This window comes from Panicum virgatum, chromosome 9N (assembly GCF_016808335.1).
Source record: "Panicum virgatum strain AP13 chromosome 9N, P.virgatum_v5, whole genome shotgun sequence".
Lineage (NCBI taxonomy): Eukaryota > Viridiplantae > Streptophyta > Magnoliopsida > Poales > Poaceae > Panicum > Panicum virgatum.
The window spans coordinates 53,108,192-53,124,862 of NC_053153.1; the positions used below are offsets into that span (position 1 = coordinate 53,108,192).

General features: G+C 46.6%; 1 protein-coding gene across 1 annotated transcript; it reads right to left on the bottom strand.

Moving 5' to 3' along the window:
- Positions 1–5,914: 5,914 nt before the first annotated feature.
- LOC120689110 lies at positions 5,915–12,221 on the bottom strand. The gene is made up of 5 exons (XM_039971445.1): positions 11,957–12,221; positions 11,737–11,835; positions 11,491–11,638; positions 11,222–11,405; positions 5,915–6,263 (listed from the first exon to the last, which is right to left on the bottom strand). Exons 1-5 carry the CDS (start codon positions 11,996–11,998, stop codon positions 5,915–5,917), a joined length of 822 nt encoding a protein of 273 aa, XP_039827379.1. The 5' UTR covers positions 11,999–12,221.
- Positions 12,222–16,671: the final 4,450 nt, after the last annotated feature.

The window sequence follows — 16,671 nt, forward strand, 5'->3', positions numbered from 1 at the left end:
ACAAACATTTCTTGAAAAAGGTCTTAGGCTTCTTCTGGAAGTTTGCATGTGCTTCAGGCAATGCATTCTGTTAGATTCTGTGAATCGTCTAGGTGTGGATCAGTCGGGTAAACAACTTTCTATTGGGGAAAATACCTTGCTCGAGTCCTCTGTGACCTCCATGTTGCGTCGCCGTCGAAGAACGCAGGGGTGGAGGAGTCGCGGAGCAGTGACGGCGGCTACCTCACGACGGCGTGGTGCAGAGGTGGCAGAGGCGCGGTGCAGTGACGGACAGTGGTGACGGCGAGCCGGTGGCGCTTCCCGTCGCTCTCAGCCCTCCTCTATCGATCGGTCTAGGGTATTTGAGGTGGGGAACAGTGGCGGCGGCGAACCTCGTATACAGAGCCGTCAGTCCCCACCTCCTCTTTATAGGGCTGCGCGACGGGGGCCCACCAGCCTCTTCTTGGGCCGGGCCCCCGATCAGGGCGCTAGGTCAAGAGATTAGTTGGCCGTTGGGCCAACTGGTGGAGATTAATTCCAATATTCTCCCCCTTGATCTCCTCTTATACTTTCACCTTTATATCTTTTACTTCTTTTCATATTTCATCACAAATTAATGCATAGAGCAGTTTCATCGTCACGGTCGGTTGCCGATAGATTCAACAGCTACAATACATGTCTCTATTCTGAAATAGATACTTTAACTTTGGGGCCCTTTATTGTCCAAAAAGTATAGGCTATACCATAAACCCATGTCGACTGTGTGTTCTCTGTACACACTGGGCGGCAAGCCTTTAATAAGTGGATCCACAAACACATGTCTGTCATTCTTTTACTCAATGCATTTCAACATAATTCCGGACTTTCTCCTTTACAACGTATAACTTTTGTGTCAATGTGTTTGGCACCACACTTGACGCGTTGTTATAGGAGCAAACTACTTAAATGGTTATCGCTGTTGTCAACCATTATCAAAACTCCGGGTACAGGTTTCTTTAACCATTCCGCCTGTCCCTCGGCCTCGTATCATGCTATACCATGTCTTTGCATCACATTGATGTTAATTGTTTTATTTTGGAGATTTTTCCACACAAAAACTCCAAGTGTGAAAATTAGCGACAATTGTGGATTTCGCTACATATTTCACAAGCTCTACTTTCGTACTCACAACCCTTTGAGAGCACTAGTTATTTCTTTCTTAGCATGAGGCCGATATTCTCAATTTCATTCCAGTGATCTATATCTGGATTGAGCTTTTGCCAAAATAACCCAGATACATGAACTATGTCAGGGTAAATTCTTTACTTGTGCGCTCATAAAGCTTCGAACAGCTAAAGCTTATGGAACCATTTCCATCTCTCATTGGTTCCTGGAACACTAACGTTTCCAAAACTATTACCCTTGATGATAGGAACAGGCGTAGGTTTACTCATATGCATACTTCATCTCTTTAGAATCGTTTCTAAGTATGCCTTTGTTGTAACCATAATACCCCTTTCTTTTTATCTCAATGAGTTTCAATTCTTAGAACGAAAACCAACCACCGAGATAAAAAACTTGAGAACAAGAATTCTTTATCTGAAATAGCATATTAACACCACCACTAGTGGGTAGGGTGTTATCTTTAAGTTGTGGAAATAAAATTTCCCATTCTTTAACTTTCTTTAAAACTTTGCTTAAAAACTATTGTCCTCCTCAATCTCTTTAAACCCAAATTTTTCTTACTATTTCTATGAACTTTAGATACCACCATCTCAAGGCTTTAAATGGGTTTCTTCTTGTGGTATCTCATATATTCTTTCTTTCCATGACAAAACGTCAAGTAGTGTCATGTAAATATTTCTTCTCTTTGTGTGAAACTTTTGTCACAAGCCTTGCGTTATATCTTTCATCATTCCCTCTAGAGTCACATTTCTCTTTGTAGGTCCATTACAGCCCACTGTGGTGACTCTTTTAGGAATTATTTTCCTTTTTACATGGACTTAGCCCATAGAATTCTCGTGACTTCTTCAAATGAGGTGGAATCAACCTCCATTTCTTTTCTTGGTACATTGTTTTCTATATAGGGTTGTTGTTGCTCTTTGCCAAAAGGCAATAGACTCTATAGGCTCTTGCATAACAAGACCCTTCTTTATATTATTCTTCTTCTTTGAAAAGCTAACAACAGGTGTTGTATTCAACATCAACAAGTATGAGAAACTTATTGCTCCTGAATCATCGAAGTGGACACGCATTTCTACTTCTCTTCAAGGCTTAGGTCTCTACATACCATGCTCCCCCAGATTTTGCCATCTTTTGTAAATATGGCGTATCAGTAAATCTCTTTATTTGGGTTATCTGTTAAAAACATTATATGTGCTCTGTAAGCACCATCTTACTATCTTTGATGGTCGTCCAGCATAAATACTGGAATTTAGCCATTTCTTTACATAGGGGTATCAATATAGTGACCGTTGTACTCCCCCTGACTATCACATTCGTTCTTTAATACATCATCTCTTACTTTTCAATACACATTACAGGGGAGTGTCTTTCTTAACTGTCTCATATTTCTCCCCCTCGAAATGTGGCTTGAACTTTTCTGCCACAATTTCGAAAACTATTCACAACTTTTTTAAATGAGGAAACTTTAATTACTTACTTCATCCACATGATTACGTCATGCAGAAAAAAGTAATTCTTAATTCGTATGGGAGTACCTTTTACTCATTTCACTTTAAGAACTCAACAGAGTCCTTTATTTCATATGACAGTTTTTTTTTCTTATTTCACTTTAAGGACTCAACATAGTCCTTTATTTAAGACCTTTTGCAAGTAACGCTCGCATATCATTCTTATCTTGAGATTAGTATGTAACTTTTCATTCTTCTTAAACTCATCGAGTTCGTAATCACTGTGACACAATAGAAGTGCCCGATCAATTATAGAATAGCAAAGCTACTCCAAATTTTTCTCCCAGTGTGGGATAAACCAGCACTTTAGTCATCACAACTTTTCTCCCGCCATGCAGGATTAGCACTATGCCAACTTTACCTCGTCATGCGGGTATTGTTTCATACTTTTTCCAGACATAAATGTCAGGATTGGCTCATATCAAATTCAGAAATAAATCTGAATATTCCATGACACACATGCTTAATTCGATGTTGGTCAAATTAAACATGTATGACTTATCACAATTATGAATGAACTCAAAATGAATTCTTCTTGATAGAGAGTACATAAGAGACATTTCTCAAAACTATCTCTTATTGCTCTATCTTCTTTTGTTGGATCAACATTCATAAGTACTTTTCTTTTCAAGCCATTCTTTAAAGAGAATACACTTTCTCATGCGCCGGTCTTCTTTCTTTCTGAGTCACAGGTACTCAGTTCATTTTCTGTTGTCCCTTCAAGAAGGACTACATGCAAATCTTAGTCTCAAAAGACAATAGTCAATACTTTAGATTCTATATTCTATATCACCGTTGGGCAGAAATAGAATAAAACATCTTTCTTTTACATTAATTCCATATCACCGTTGGGTAGAAACGAAATTAACGTGTGAAAAACTCAATTAACTTTAAACCATATATATTTGCTCCTCAAAATCAAATCCTCCCGTTGGTTCGAATTTAATTAGAGGATAATCAACTTTATTGCAGGGGAAACTAGAAAAAAACACATTTCTCTAGTTTAGGAGCAGTGCCTTATCTATTCTCTGAAAAAAGGTACTTTGATGCAATATTTACCAAAAGACTTTAAACTATAAGGTATGATTCATAAGGAAAATTATAATATTTTTATCATCAACGTTGGTCAGAAAATAACAATGCCATAATTAACTTTAATTTTCTCTCCTTTGAGAAATATCTTTACAATTCTAGTAATGCTCAACTTTGAGACTTCATGCCAAAACTCAACTTTTACTTTAAATAGCGGAAGCTTTTCTGTCTTTTACCCATAGGTAAAACTCATTTAAGACTTTTCGACCATTTTCCAATTAAATCTTCTCGTTGGTTCCGACTTAATTGAAAGATAGCAATAGTATAACAGCGGAAATCCTTTTTTTTCTTTATGGCAGTGGAAAACTTTTTCTTTCTTTTTAGAAACAGTACTTTATACTCATTTTCTCTCTAAACAATTTATCTCGTTGGTTCAAAATTGAATAGAGATAAAACTATACAAAACTTACTCAAAGTAAGTTCTTTAATCATGCTCTCAAAAATAATTCTCCGTTGCTTTCAATTAAAATTAAGAGCAATAACTTTTAAACTTTGCAATGGAAATATGAAAAAAAAATATGTTCTATATTCATAAGTATTACTGTACATTTGCTCTCTAAACAAGATACACGTTGGTGTAAAATTGAATAGAAATAAAATTCATCAAAATGGCCTCTGAATATTGAGAAATTTACTCTTTCTTTTACTGTCCACTCGGCCCGGTCAAGGAAAATGGCCCAAGGCCCCGTTCGCGCGGCGCGCTCCCTGACCCAGGCCGCAACCTGGGCCTGGGCTGGAAACCGGCCCGCGCTCCGCACCCTCCTGGGCCAAATCCGGCCCAAAAGGCGACGTGGCGGCGCTGGCCGTCGGATCCGATCCGACGGCTCTCCGTCGATATCGGCCGATCAAAACCGGCGGCCGCCGCTCACCTGCGTAACCCTAGCTCCATTCTGTTCTTTCCCTTCTCTTTCTTCACCCGAGCGGCGGCCGGCCGCCGGCCTCAGCTCGGCTCGGTGCGATGGCGCCGCCAGCGGCTCTCTCGCCGGCGCGCCGCCAGGTCCGGCCACCGGTACAGGGCCGGTGACCTTGGATCAAGCCTCTCTATCTTCCCTCCTTTCCTTTTTTTCGCGCTCGAATGGAGCGGCGGCGGCCCATGGGTGGCCGAGCAGATGGCGGCGCCGCCCGCCGGACCCCTCGCCGGTGCGCGCGCTCACCCAGGGGTGGATGCGCCGCCGTCGAGCGGTCTAGCAGCGGCGCCCGGTGTGCGCCACCGCGATGAGGCAGTGCGCCGGCGAGCCCTGGTGGTGCCCGGACTTCTTTCCCGCCCAGCGGTATTGGCGCGCCGACGAGGCAGCGCCTCTGACCGGCTTCGAGTGCAGCCATGGCCGGCGGCGGCGCCGGCGACGAGCTCCAGTAAGGCCCGCCGCCCCTTTATCCCCTAGGGTTAGGGTTATACTTTTGTTCTTCCGATTCGAATCGAATCGAAATCCTTTGTTTCTTTCCTTTTGATTCGAGATCGAATCCACTCTTTTTGTCTCTGGCATGAGATCCAATTTCATTTTTTTTCTTTCGTTCTTTTGATTTCTGATCGAAAACATTTCTTTTCGATCCCCAAAACTAGATCCACTCCGTAGAGCAGCTCTTGATACCATTGTTAGATTCTGTGGATCGTCTAGGTGTGGATCAGTCGGGTAAACAACTTTCTGTTGGGGAAAATACCTTGCTCGTGTCCTCTGTGACCTCCACATCGCGTCGCCGTCGAAGAACGCAGGGGTGGAGGAGTCGCGGAGCAGTGACGGCGGCTACCTGACGACGGCATGGTGCAGAGGTGGCAGAGGCGCGGTGCAGTGACGGCCAATGGTGACGGCGAGCCGGTGGCGCTTCCCGTCGCTCTTAGCCCTCCTCTATCGATCGGTCTAGGGTATTTGAGGTGGGGAACAGTGGCGGCGGCGAACCTCGTATACAGAGCCGTCAGTCCCCACCTCCTCTGTATAGGGCTGCGCGACGGGGGCCCACTAGCCTCTTCTTGGGCTGGGCCCCCGATCAGGGCGCTAGGTCAAGAGATTAGTTGGCCGTTGGGCCAACTGGTGGAGATTAATTCCAACACATTCTTCATTAAGAACTCATTTTGAGTCTCAGCGGCAAGAAGGACATTGATTGGTTCAGAATATTTTCTGTACCTATTATTACGGTACTGCTGCTGGAGCACCATATTTGAAGGGTGGAAGGTCTCAAGAGTTTTTTTCAATCCTCTCGGCATCTGTGACTCTCTGCCCACAGAAGCGAAGCTGGCCAACAATACGGTGAAGTGCAGAGTTGTAGGCCTGCACTGACTTGAAGTCGAGAAAGCGCAGTTGTCCCCAATCACGCCTGGCCTGTGGAAGGACCACAGTCTTTTGCTTGCCAAAGCGCTCCTCAAGCGCTTGCCACAGCGTGAGCGAGTCACACACCTCAAGATACTCCTGCTTGAGGTCTTTGTGGATATTGTGCCTCAGGAAAATAGAAGCCTTAGCAATCTCATGCTCTGGGAATGCAGGTGCAGCGTCTGCACGTGGAGTATTGTATGAGTCAACTGCATAGCTGCCAAGTGGAACTAACAGTCCACAACCTAGGTCTGGTAGTTCTTGCCATTCAACATGAGGCAATCGAACTGCCTTGCCGCGACGTCACCCATTGTCTATATAATCATGCAACGCACTTCAGGTAAGTATACATGAATACAATTTAGATAGTCAGTTTAATGAGCGTATGTAATTTCCTAGTTGTTCCATGCATTCAACGATAATAGCAAGCTTCTGTAAAAAAAGGACGGGAATAGCTCTAGGACATAACGTGTAGGAGGCCACACAGGACACACATATCGAGCCTGAGCAAGCCAAAAAAAAAAAAAACAGGGAAACAACCGGCCACAAACATCATGAGTCACCTAAACGCGCTCATCAGGGCGCAAAACATCAGAGTGCACGAAGGCACGCAGTAGAGCAGTTTATCAGCAAGCAGGCACGCAGTAGAGCAATTTATCAGCAAGCTGGCAACGGGCGCAACTTGTCGGCACTCGGCAGTGGTATACAATGACACATGTGTGTTTGCAAGTATGAAGTGGCAAGCGCATACGACTTCGGGTAGTACTGCACAAGGGAAAAAATACACCGGCATATGCATAGATTCCAATAAGTACAATGGGGTACACTACCGGAAACCGGTAATTCACCGTGTGCCTAATAGTTCGCCGTGCGCAAACCATCAGGCACACGGCGAAGAGAGCCTTTGTCGTGGGCCAAATACAGAACACACGGCCAAATTAAAGCCCACGGCGGAAGGAGGCTTCGCCGTGTGCCTCAGGTCCGCACACGGCAAAGATAGGTCCACGTGGCCAGAGCATCACGGTCGGGCACCGCCGTCAAATTTTGCCGTGTACCTCCGTTAGGCACACGGCCAATTTACATCTATACCGTGTGCCACATGGAGGCACACGGCAAAAATAGCGCCACGTGGCCCGTCGATCACGGCCGGTCGACGTCGTCATGTTTTGCCGTGTGGCCAGGTTTGGGCACACGGCGAAATTTATATATTTGCCGTGTGCCAAGATCTGTGGCACACGGCAAAGAATATTTGCCGTGTGTCCTAGATCGGACACACGGCGAACTCCCGCGCACTTATTAACTCTCTGCCTCACTCTCTCGCTCACCCTCCTATCGATCTCCCCCCACCCTTCATGAGTGCTGCTCGCCCGCCGCTCCCATCCCAACCCTAGCTAGTGGCGGCAGGCCGTTGAGCGGCTGAGTGGCGGCGGTGGCGGCCAGGACTGGCGGCGGCGCAGCACACCGCACACCTGCACACACCGGCAGAGGCAAGGGCAGGGGTGCAGGGCGCGCAAGGAGCGAGAGCGACCGCCTGCTCCCTGCTTCCCTTCTGCCCTGCTCGGCGAGCGGCGCCCGGCTAGGCACAGCACAGCTCCGTAGCAGCGCAGGCAGGCGGGCGGCCAGCGGGGCAGCAGGCGTCCAGGTCCGGCGACCAGGGAGCGGCGCTGCGTGTCGATTGCAGAATTGCTAGGTATGTAGGTGATGGTTCTAGTTGTAGAAAAGGTTGTTGCAATGATGCGTATCAATTTATGAAATTTGATTGCTTGCATTGTAATAATCTTATAATTTGTAAGCATCCTTATCAATGCTATTAGTTGTTTTACAATTTTATCCTCTATTTATTTCATGCATTCCTACTTTGATATACTGATCATTTAGTACACTATTATATATATATGTCAAACCATTTCAGATTATGAACAATTTGTGTTATCGGTACTCGATTATGTGCTACTAGTTTGTGATTTGAGGTGTCAAAAATATTCAGTACTGCCGCCGCCCCTGCGCATCGGCCCGGCCCTGCCCCGTTGCTGCTGCGTGGCGCACAGCGCCGTCGACCTGCAGGAGCCGCCCCTGCTGGAGGTCCCGCGCCTCCCGCCGTCGCTGCTGGAGCCCGCGCGAGGAGGTCCTGCGTCGCCCGTCCTGGCCTACTGGAGAGCCGCCCGCCGCCGTCTCCTATGCCTGACCTCCGGCGCCATCGCAGCCCCTCCTGCCACGCCATCCCGCGAGGAGGTCCAGTGCCGCCAGGCCCAGGCTCTCGTACTGCCGCGCCACTGTCCGCGGTACACATCAATCTCTCTCCCCATTGTTTTCTGAACTAAATTTGTTTTATGATTTCAATTACTGAATAATTGCATAACAAGGACAAAGGCAAAGCACCACAAAGACACATTCAAGCACCGTAGGAATCCCATGACACAATATAGCTGTAAAGTCGTATATTTAAGAATTCCTATGCCATCCAGCACAGCTAGGTAAACAAAAGTCCAGATCCAAGATGGAAGATTTAGAGGGTAAATGCAAAACAAATAAAATGACTAATCTCTGAATTGAGATATATTAGAAATTGTCCTTACAAATACGAGGAGGATAAAATACGGCAACAAATTAAGAAGATAGAAATGACTATATAGTCCCACAAGCAGTAAGCAAGGTGATACTGAATCACTGAACTTGCTTCCACAAACAAAACCACATATTTATACTTCATAGCACACTAATTCAGAAGAAAGGGGGTGAAACAAACTAGTGGAATACAACAGCAGGCTTCAGTATTTAATTTCATATTTTTCAAGTGTACAGGTGCTTTACCTAATAGGATTGCTTAGAAATTCGGCTTCGCTATGCAGTCCCTTTTTTTTGAAAAATGTCATGCAGTTCCATTTATTTTAAAATTGTCATGCAGTTCGATTATACACAACTCCAATAATTAATTTATGCCAGTTATTCTCCCAATTCAGTTATTTTGTTCTTGGGACTCAGTTATCCTTGTCTGACCACTCAGTTATTCTTGTATGCGGCCTCAGCTATCCCCCCTCCCAGGCGCCTCCAAATCCAAGACCGCGGGGAGGCCACCTCCACCACCTCCTCCACATCGGGCGAATCCGGTACCCCAGATCTGTACATGCATTTCTAATCATCGCATTCTACCTACAACAACATCAGCAAACTCAGATCCACAGGTGAAATTTGTCTGTATTTGCTTTGGTGGAGCCATTCAAATATCAAAGTTCTCACCAAATCCTATGACATTACGAAAGAAGTTCTCCAAGATGATTAGCTGGTTAGGTGGGTGTATGCCCTGTAGCAACTGTGCGACCCATGTCAGCTGCTTCTCCAGCACCAACCACGACAACCCCGTCGTCACCATCAACTACTATGGCAATACTCCAAGGGAAGAAGGAAGTAGTGGTCACGGTAGCCAGCTGGAAGGAGGAAGCCAAGGTCGCGGTAGCCAGCAAGATGCTTTGCCGGATCTTATATCGATGTAATTGCTGGAAAGGTCTTGTGAGATGGATTTGTGTTGCCAGATCTGTGTGCATGTACATTTAGAGTATCGGTTTGCATACTACAGAGTATGTGATTTGTTATGGACTTGTTTGGTGATACTTGTGAGCTTGGTGGTGGACTTGGTTTGATTTATGGACTTGTGATGATATATGTGTACTATATGTGTGATATGTGGACTTGTTTGGTGATATATGTGATATTTGAGACATTTGTGTGATATATGTGATATTTGAGCGATATGTGTGATATGTGAGGGGTTTGATTTGTAGGAGCTGAAACTAAAAACAAAAATTAAATTAAATTAAATTTTAGACAGCTTTGCCGAGTGTTTTGGCTAAAACACTCGGCAAACAAGCCCTTTGCCGAGTGCCATCACTTTGAATTTTTTTATTTTAATCCTTTTTAATCTAATATTTTATAAATAACTCGTACCGATCTAAATTTGCGAAAACTAGCCCTTTTGGTCGATGGGAGTGTGCGGCGCGACTCTTTGCTGAGTCCCGCCAAGCCTCGTGGCACGACCATTCAGCTGGTCCCGCCAAGTTTCTTGGCCCGTAGAATTTGGCGTGACTAGTTGCTGCCATTTTGGCCCACAGCAAAACTGGTCGATGGCTGTGTGGTGCGACTCTTTAACGAGTCACGCCACACCACATGGCGCGACTCTTAACTCAGTCACGCTGTGGAATTTGGCGTGACTAGTTGGTGCCATTTTGGCCCAGAGCAAAACTGGTCGATGTCTGTGCGTGGCGCGACTCTTAACGCAGTCACGCCTTCAACGAGTCACGCCACACCACGTGGCGCGACTCTTATCGTAGTCACGCAGTGTAATTTGCCGTGACTAGTTGGTGCCATTTTGGCCCACGGCAAAACTGGCCGATGGGTGTGCGTGGCGCGACTCTTTACTGAGTCCCGCCATGCTACTCGGCGCGACTCAGTGAAGAGTCACGCCTCACGCAACCACTGACCAGATTTGTCGTGGGCATATTTTGTGCCAACTTGTCACACCGAGTAAAATGGCGCGACTCCTCGATGAACAAACATTTAATGAAATATTTCACATTCATTAACACAGAAATAACATAAACACATACTCCAATTCATTGTCACTTTTTTTTCAAAATAAACCACCAAAGTGACTATCCAGAATAAACAGCCAAATGGCTGAACATGTCTAGAATAAAATCTGCTAATAATCTTACAACATTCCATAATAGAAGTTGCAACTAAAATGGCGCGACTCCTCGATGACCCAAAAGCATCCAGCCGCAATAGCAAAATAGAAGCATCCTCACCAAAGTTGTTCATATCGGAGGTCACAAGCAAAAGATATCAACCACACTAATACAAGAGGTCCAGTGACAAACTAAATTTAGGCAACATTTGATTCAACAGTACATCGATGTTAGCCAACATGTTTCCATCTAAGTTACATAGTTCCATCTACATCTACTCATACTTCACTCGTACCCAACATGGTTGTGGAGGCTACCAAGCCTTGTTCAAACATACCTAGTACCATGCTAATCATGGGACGCATGTGGGGTGAAAGGTTTCTTGGGACGACGAGGGCGGCCCGACTTAGTTGCTAGGATGTTAGCACTCCCGACATCAGTGTGATCCCGTGCTCGTGCCCTTATCCGCCTCTTTGGTCGTGGAGTATCTTGCGTGGGCTCTGGAGCGTCCGGAATCTGTGAGAAGCCAATCTCATCATGGCCGTAGTCAGGATCTTCACCATCTGAGCTTGATGTCTCCTCAGACTCCTCACTGACGATGTCTTGAGGGGGTCTCTCCTTGCCCCTCCTACGAGGGGTTCCAATACTGAGAGCACCGGATCGGCTGCGACGTCCTCCTATTAGAGAGAATTGTTTAACATATATGTAAGTAAAAACAAGCATAAAGTAGTAGAAATGGAAATAACATTGCTAATGTCCCACCGGTAGATGAGGTGCCCAATGAAGTACTCGTGCTTCTTGTACCGCGATGGCGTGACCCGGAAGGTTCACCATCATCGGCCGCTGGTTGTCCTTGTCCCGCTATGCAGTTCAGTTTGAATGCCATTTTTTGGCAACCCCGTCTAAACCTCTACATTGCATTTCAGCACAGAATTCGAAAGACACTAATCATTGAGAACTGAAAACTAAATTCATTAGACATATTAGAGGGAATTGTACATATTCTACCTGTAAGAATCCCCTCAGCACGGTGGCCTCATCCGGAGATCCTATTGGCACCCTCAACGCTTGTCCCGCCTCGTTATCAAAACGACTAAGTTGCTGCCCCTGCAAATGCATAGGTCGCACAAGTTATTATGCCATAAAAATTCTACAAACTACTTAACAAGTTAGGTCATAAAGATGTAGGACATTGCAATATTTTCAGGTGTTGTGCACTACAACTTACAATGTAGTCTTCAAAGGGTCCTCGCTCGGGCTGCGTACCCATTCTCGTGTGAGCATCATATTCGGCAAAGACATCTTCGGGGTTCGAAGGTAGATTCTCGATGTGGGTATCGTCCAATGCAGCCTTGAGCTTTAGCCGTGTGTTTTGCTTCAACCAGTCCAAATATATATTGAACTGGGCCTCACGGTGAACAGGGCCACCATAAACTATGTTGTTGCCTCGACCATTCCAAGCATTCACATATGCAAGGTGCTTCTCCTCCTAGTTTTTGGCACCCCGCTGCTTCCGTCGATCAGTTCTACATATAATGTATGCAAGAATTAATGTAATTGCAAAACATGCAAATATTTTCCATAGAATGAGATTGCAGAAAATAAATAACCATACCCGTGCAACTCATGGCTAGTATTAATATACTCAGGCGGACAAGACTGAAGTATTCCAAATTGGCCCATCACCCGATTTGGAAGGTGGTACTCAACAATGTAATAGCAAATAAGAGGGCAAACTGAGCGCCAGTATTCATTATCCCTCATGCATTGCGGACTAAGATTCATGTTTTGCACCTCCATGCGATTGTATGGTTGCCATTCAACCTAATACAACATGTTCAATATGATTACAACAAATTGAGGACGATATATTACACGAATTGCGGTAGACGAGGTGGTTATAGACTTACATGTGCAGCATTTAGGCAATCAAGGGCATTGTTGTAGTCTATGTACCGCCTTCCTGGATTACCCTACACGGTACCAATATTGTTCCATAACCAACCCACTGTAGCCACAGCCTCTCCCTCGTATAATGGCGTAACCTTAGATATAACAATAAATAATGACATTAGTGAATTTTGAAGATTACCCAAACCTAACAACAACAATGCAAAAGTAATGAACAAATAAAATACTTACTCCATGAGCATAATGCTCCGGCCGGCCAACAGGAAGGCGCTCCCACATCCACAGTTGCAATAGGTAAGCACAACCACCAAGATTTGCACTATCTTTGCTCCGCCTACAAGCATCACACAGCTGACGGTACAACCACCCAAGTGTTGCGTTCCCCCAGCTGAAAGTGGCAATATTGTCCCAGTCTTGACCAATTAGTTCTAGCCACATCCATGAGATTGTGTTCCCGCTCGAATCAGGAAATAGAAACCCGGCGATCAAATGCCATAGCCATGCCCGAGCGAACCTAGCAACCGTCCCGCCATTAGCATCCGCTCCAGGTGGTGTACCAAAATGTTGCGTCAACCAAGCTGAGGTCACTCCCGTAGGCCTCTTATCCTTCATGTCTTCCGGTGGTTCGGGTGGGTGCACTCCAAACAACAGCTCCACTCTTTCTCTCCATCCATTTGGACAGATGCTACCAATTACGGCTCTACCATCTATACGAAGCCCAAATAGCATTGCCACATCTTGGAGTGTAATTGACATCTCACCACTGGGAAGGTGGAATGTGTGTGTCTCAGACCTCCACCGGTCCACTAGAGCTGTTAAAGCTGCATTGTCCATACCGGGGAGGCCCTCCTTGACTAGCCACGCCAATGGGAGGAATCCAGCCCATTTTAGGTACGGTGCGTACCTATCATCCCACTGCAGAGGCTTGTGAAGGCGGGGCGTAGAGGCTTCAAAACCTACAAAAATATCAATGAACTTTATAATCAACTAAAATCAAATTAATGACTTCACAAAAATAAAAACAAACACAAATTCACCTGCGTACGCTCTTCTTGTATCTTGCCACGGTGTCGCAGATCGTAATGCATCTCCAGGAGAGGGTAGCGCGGGTGGTGTGCCATCTACATACAAAAAGTAATATATAATAAGCAATCCCTTTGTTTCGTTAGACTTGTACTATGAACATTGGTTCATGAATGTAGCTGCATATTGGTAAAAATAACGGAGCTACCGTAAAAATTAACAGGCTACCGCTAGAACAAACTACGGGAACACGATTAGGAGCAAGATTAAAGCCTAGAACAATTCTAGTAAAAGTAACGGAAAAAGAAAAATTTAATGAAACAATTCATCGAACATCTTACAGGCGGAGGGTGATTGTTGAGGAATAAACTCGATTCATGCCAGAATTTTTCTCGTACTCACTCGATCCATTTCCTTGCACAAGAACAAGGAATCAAGAAGTTCAATTGCTCACCTTGCGCCGCCCTCACCTAAACTGCACACGCGTGGTGGTCGTCGCCCTGCACCGCTCAGCCACTGCGCAGCTGCTGGGCAAACCGCTGCAGCAAGGGGGTCGGGGCCTCAGGTGCGAGGAGGCCTGCAGCCTGCAGGTGCCTGCTGCGGGGGCAGCGCGCGCCGCGTGGGAAACACCGGCGGCCGGGGGCGAGGGCCGAGGCAGACACGCGGTGGAGGCCGGAGGCGGGCGGCCGCCCTGCTGCCCTGCAGGCAGATCCCCGCGGCGGTGGGCGACCCGAGCCGAGCGCACGGGATCCGCCGGCGGCCGGCGCGGCCGACTGCCGGGGGCGCGAGCGGTGGATGGGGGCGCGGGGCGCGGGGCTCAGGCGCTGAGCGAACGCGGCGGCTCGATGCTAGGTCGATGTGTTGCCTGCGCTGCTTGGAAGAGGAAGATTCGCGTGGCGCTGGGCCTCATGCTGCAACCCACAAGATAGAAGATAGGGAACTGAAGAATTGGACTAGGGTTTGTCGGTGGGCCGAGTCAAAATCGGCTGAGTCGCGCCACGGAGCATGGCGTGACTAAGTCGCGCCAAAGAATGTGGCGCGACTCTGCCTTGCCACATCATCCGCCGCAACACGCGTAGCTGCCACGCCAAAGCATGCATCTGGGTGGAGTCTTTGCCGTGTGCCAAGAACTATGGCACACGGCAAATATGAATGTGAAAACAAAAAAAAGGAAAAAATATTTGCCATGTGTCCTAGATCGGACACACGGCGAACTCCCGCCCACTTAACAACTCTCTGGCTCACACGCTCTCTCTCTCTCTCTGGTCTCTCTCACTCTCTAGCTCGCTCCCCGCCGCGCCGGACGCCCCGCCTAACTCCTCCCCCACTCCGACTCCCACCTCCCCTCAGCCCAGGCGTCCAGCCCGTCAGCCCGACACCCCATTCCCTGCTATAGCACCAGGCCACCGGCTCCCGTCCCCCAGTCCTACAGCGGCGGCGCGGCACTCCGGCCGGCAGGGGCAGCGGCGGCGGGCGGCGGCTTAGCGCGCGCGGCAGCCCGGCATAGCTGCCTGGTAGGGGGGCCAGGGTAGGGGCAAGCGGCGGACCCCAGCAGCCGGGCAGGCCGGCAGGCAGGGGCCAGCGCGGCGTCGGCGGCGGCCTGGCTGCGCGGCCCTTTTCTCCTCGCCATCCCCTTGCCATGCGAAACAGGAGCTAGCCTTTGTTGCACAGGAGCATGTGAGAGTGCTAGCCTCCCGGCGGCTTTGTTTGTTTTGTTTGTTCTTGAGTTGCCTGATCCGATCTTTCGAAAGCTAATGATTTTGTCACCAGGGATGATTGGATCCAGAGGCAGAGACAAGGCAGAGGCGCAGATCACTGGAGTTGGAGTAGGACACCTTCGTCAACAATAAGCTAAGAAGCATCCAGGGGTAGAAATTTTTGAATAGTTGCTTGGTCACATTCATTGAAAGGGAATTCTTCTTGCAAGATAAGGATTAGGACATCATCTCTTATTTTCAAACCATTAAGAGTCGAAAAGTTAAACTGTAGGCTGAAATTTGTAAGCTTTCTTATCATTTTGTTATTTTATCCTCTATATATTTGACATGTTGCAATTTGAATATGTTGATCATTTAGTATATCTATTATCTTCATATCGAAAAATTTCAAGTTATGCCATGTTAAATGTTATGATTTTGATGCTTAATTTCAGAGCATAGCATGCCATGAAAAGAAAATGGGCACATTAGAACAAAGTAATAAAAAACTTGAAAATATTAATTTACCTTGAGATCCAACTGTTTGTGAATCCAGTAGGGGGCAGGCATGCAAACACAATAAGAAGATTTTTTTTTAGTCATGACATTGAAATTTTGACCTATACTTATGTTGTAATTGATGGAATTAGATTGGAACGAGGAGGAGAGAGGAGGACAAGAAAAAGGAGGCCATGCCGCGCACGTCGTCAAGCCCATAGGTGAGCGGCATAAGCAACCTCTCTTTCCGTGTTATGCATAAGCCCATATATAGGTGAGCGGCATAAGCCCATAGATCACGTAACTTAGTCGTCTCCCATTCGAAAGAGATACGGTTTGAAATATGCAGCTCTTTGCATATATGGAACCGTATGTGTTTCGAATTGTCCGCGTCATTTGGACAGCCCAAGGGTGCGTAGATATGGTTAGTTTTCATGGTCAACTCTGATCCGTGCCAGAGTTTTGGCATCACCTCCGTGTTGTTCTCCGGATACACAATCTCCTTGACAGGATGTGTATTTGGAGAGCAGCGGGGAGGTGCTGCCGAAATTTTGTCTCGGCTAGGAGTGGGTCATGGAAACCAACCATATCTACGCATCCTTGGGTGGGATTAGGACCTATCTTCACCTATTAGAGTTTGTTAGATATCGTGTATATGAAATCGATTTTTAAATTTCTCTCTCGTATGTTAAAGGATGGATGACCGTGAGTGGATGTACAAGGGCTGGCAGAGGGAACAAGAGTATATTGAGTTTGCTCTAAAGGTCAATGACTTTTTGGAAAAGGCATTTGATAGAGGACAGAGTAGAATGCC

Coding starts and splice junctions, on each gene's coding strand:
- LOC120689110 (XM_039971445.1), bottom strand. CDS start 11,998: ATGGGTACGCAGCCCGAGCGAGGACCCTTTGAAGACTACATT. Junction 11,836..11,956: donor GACCCTTTGAAGACTACATT/GTAAGTTGTAGT, acceptor ATGCATTTGCAG/GGGCAGCAACTTAGTCGTTT. Junction 6,264..11,221: donor CCGGACGCTCCAGAGCCCAC/GCAAGATACTCC, acceptor TCCACTTGGCAG/CTATGCAGTTGACTCATACA.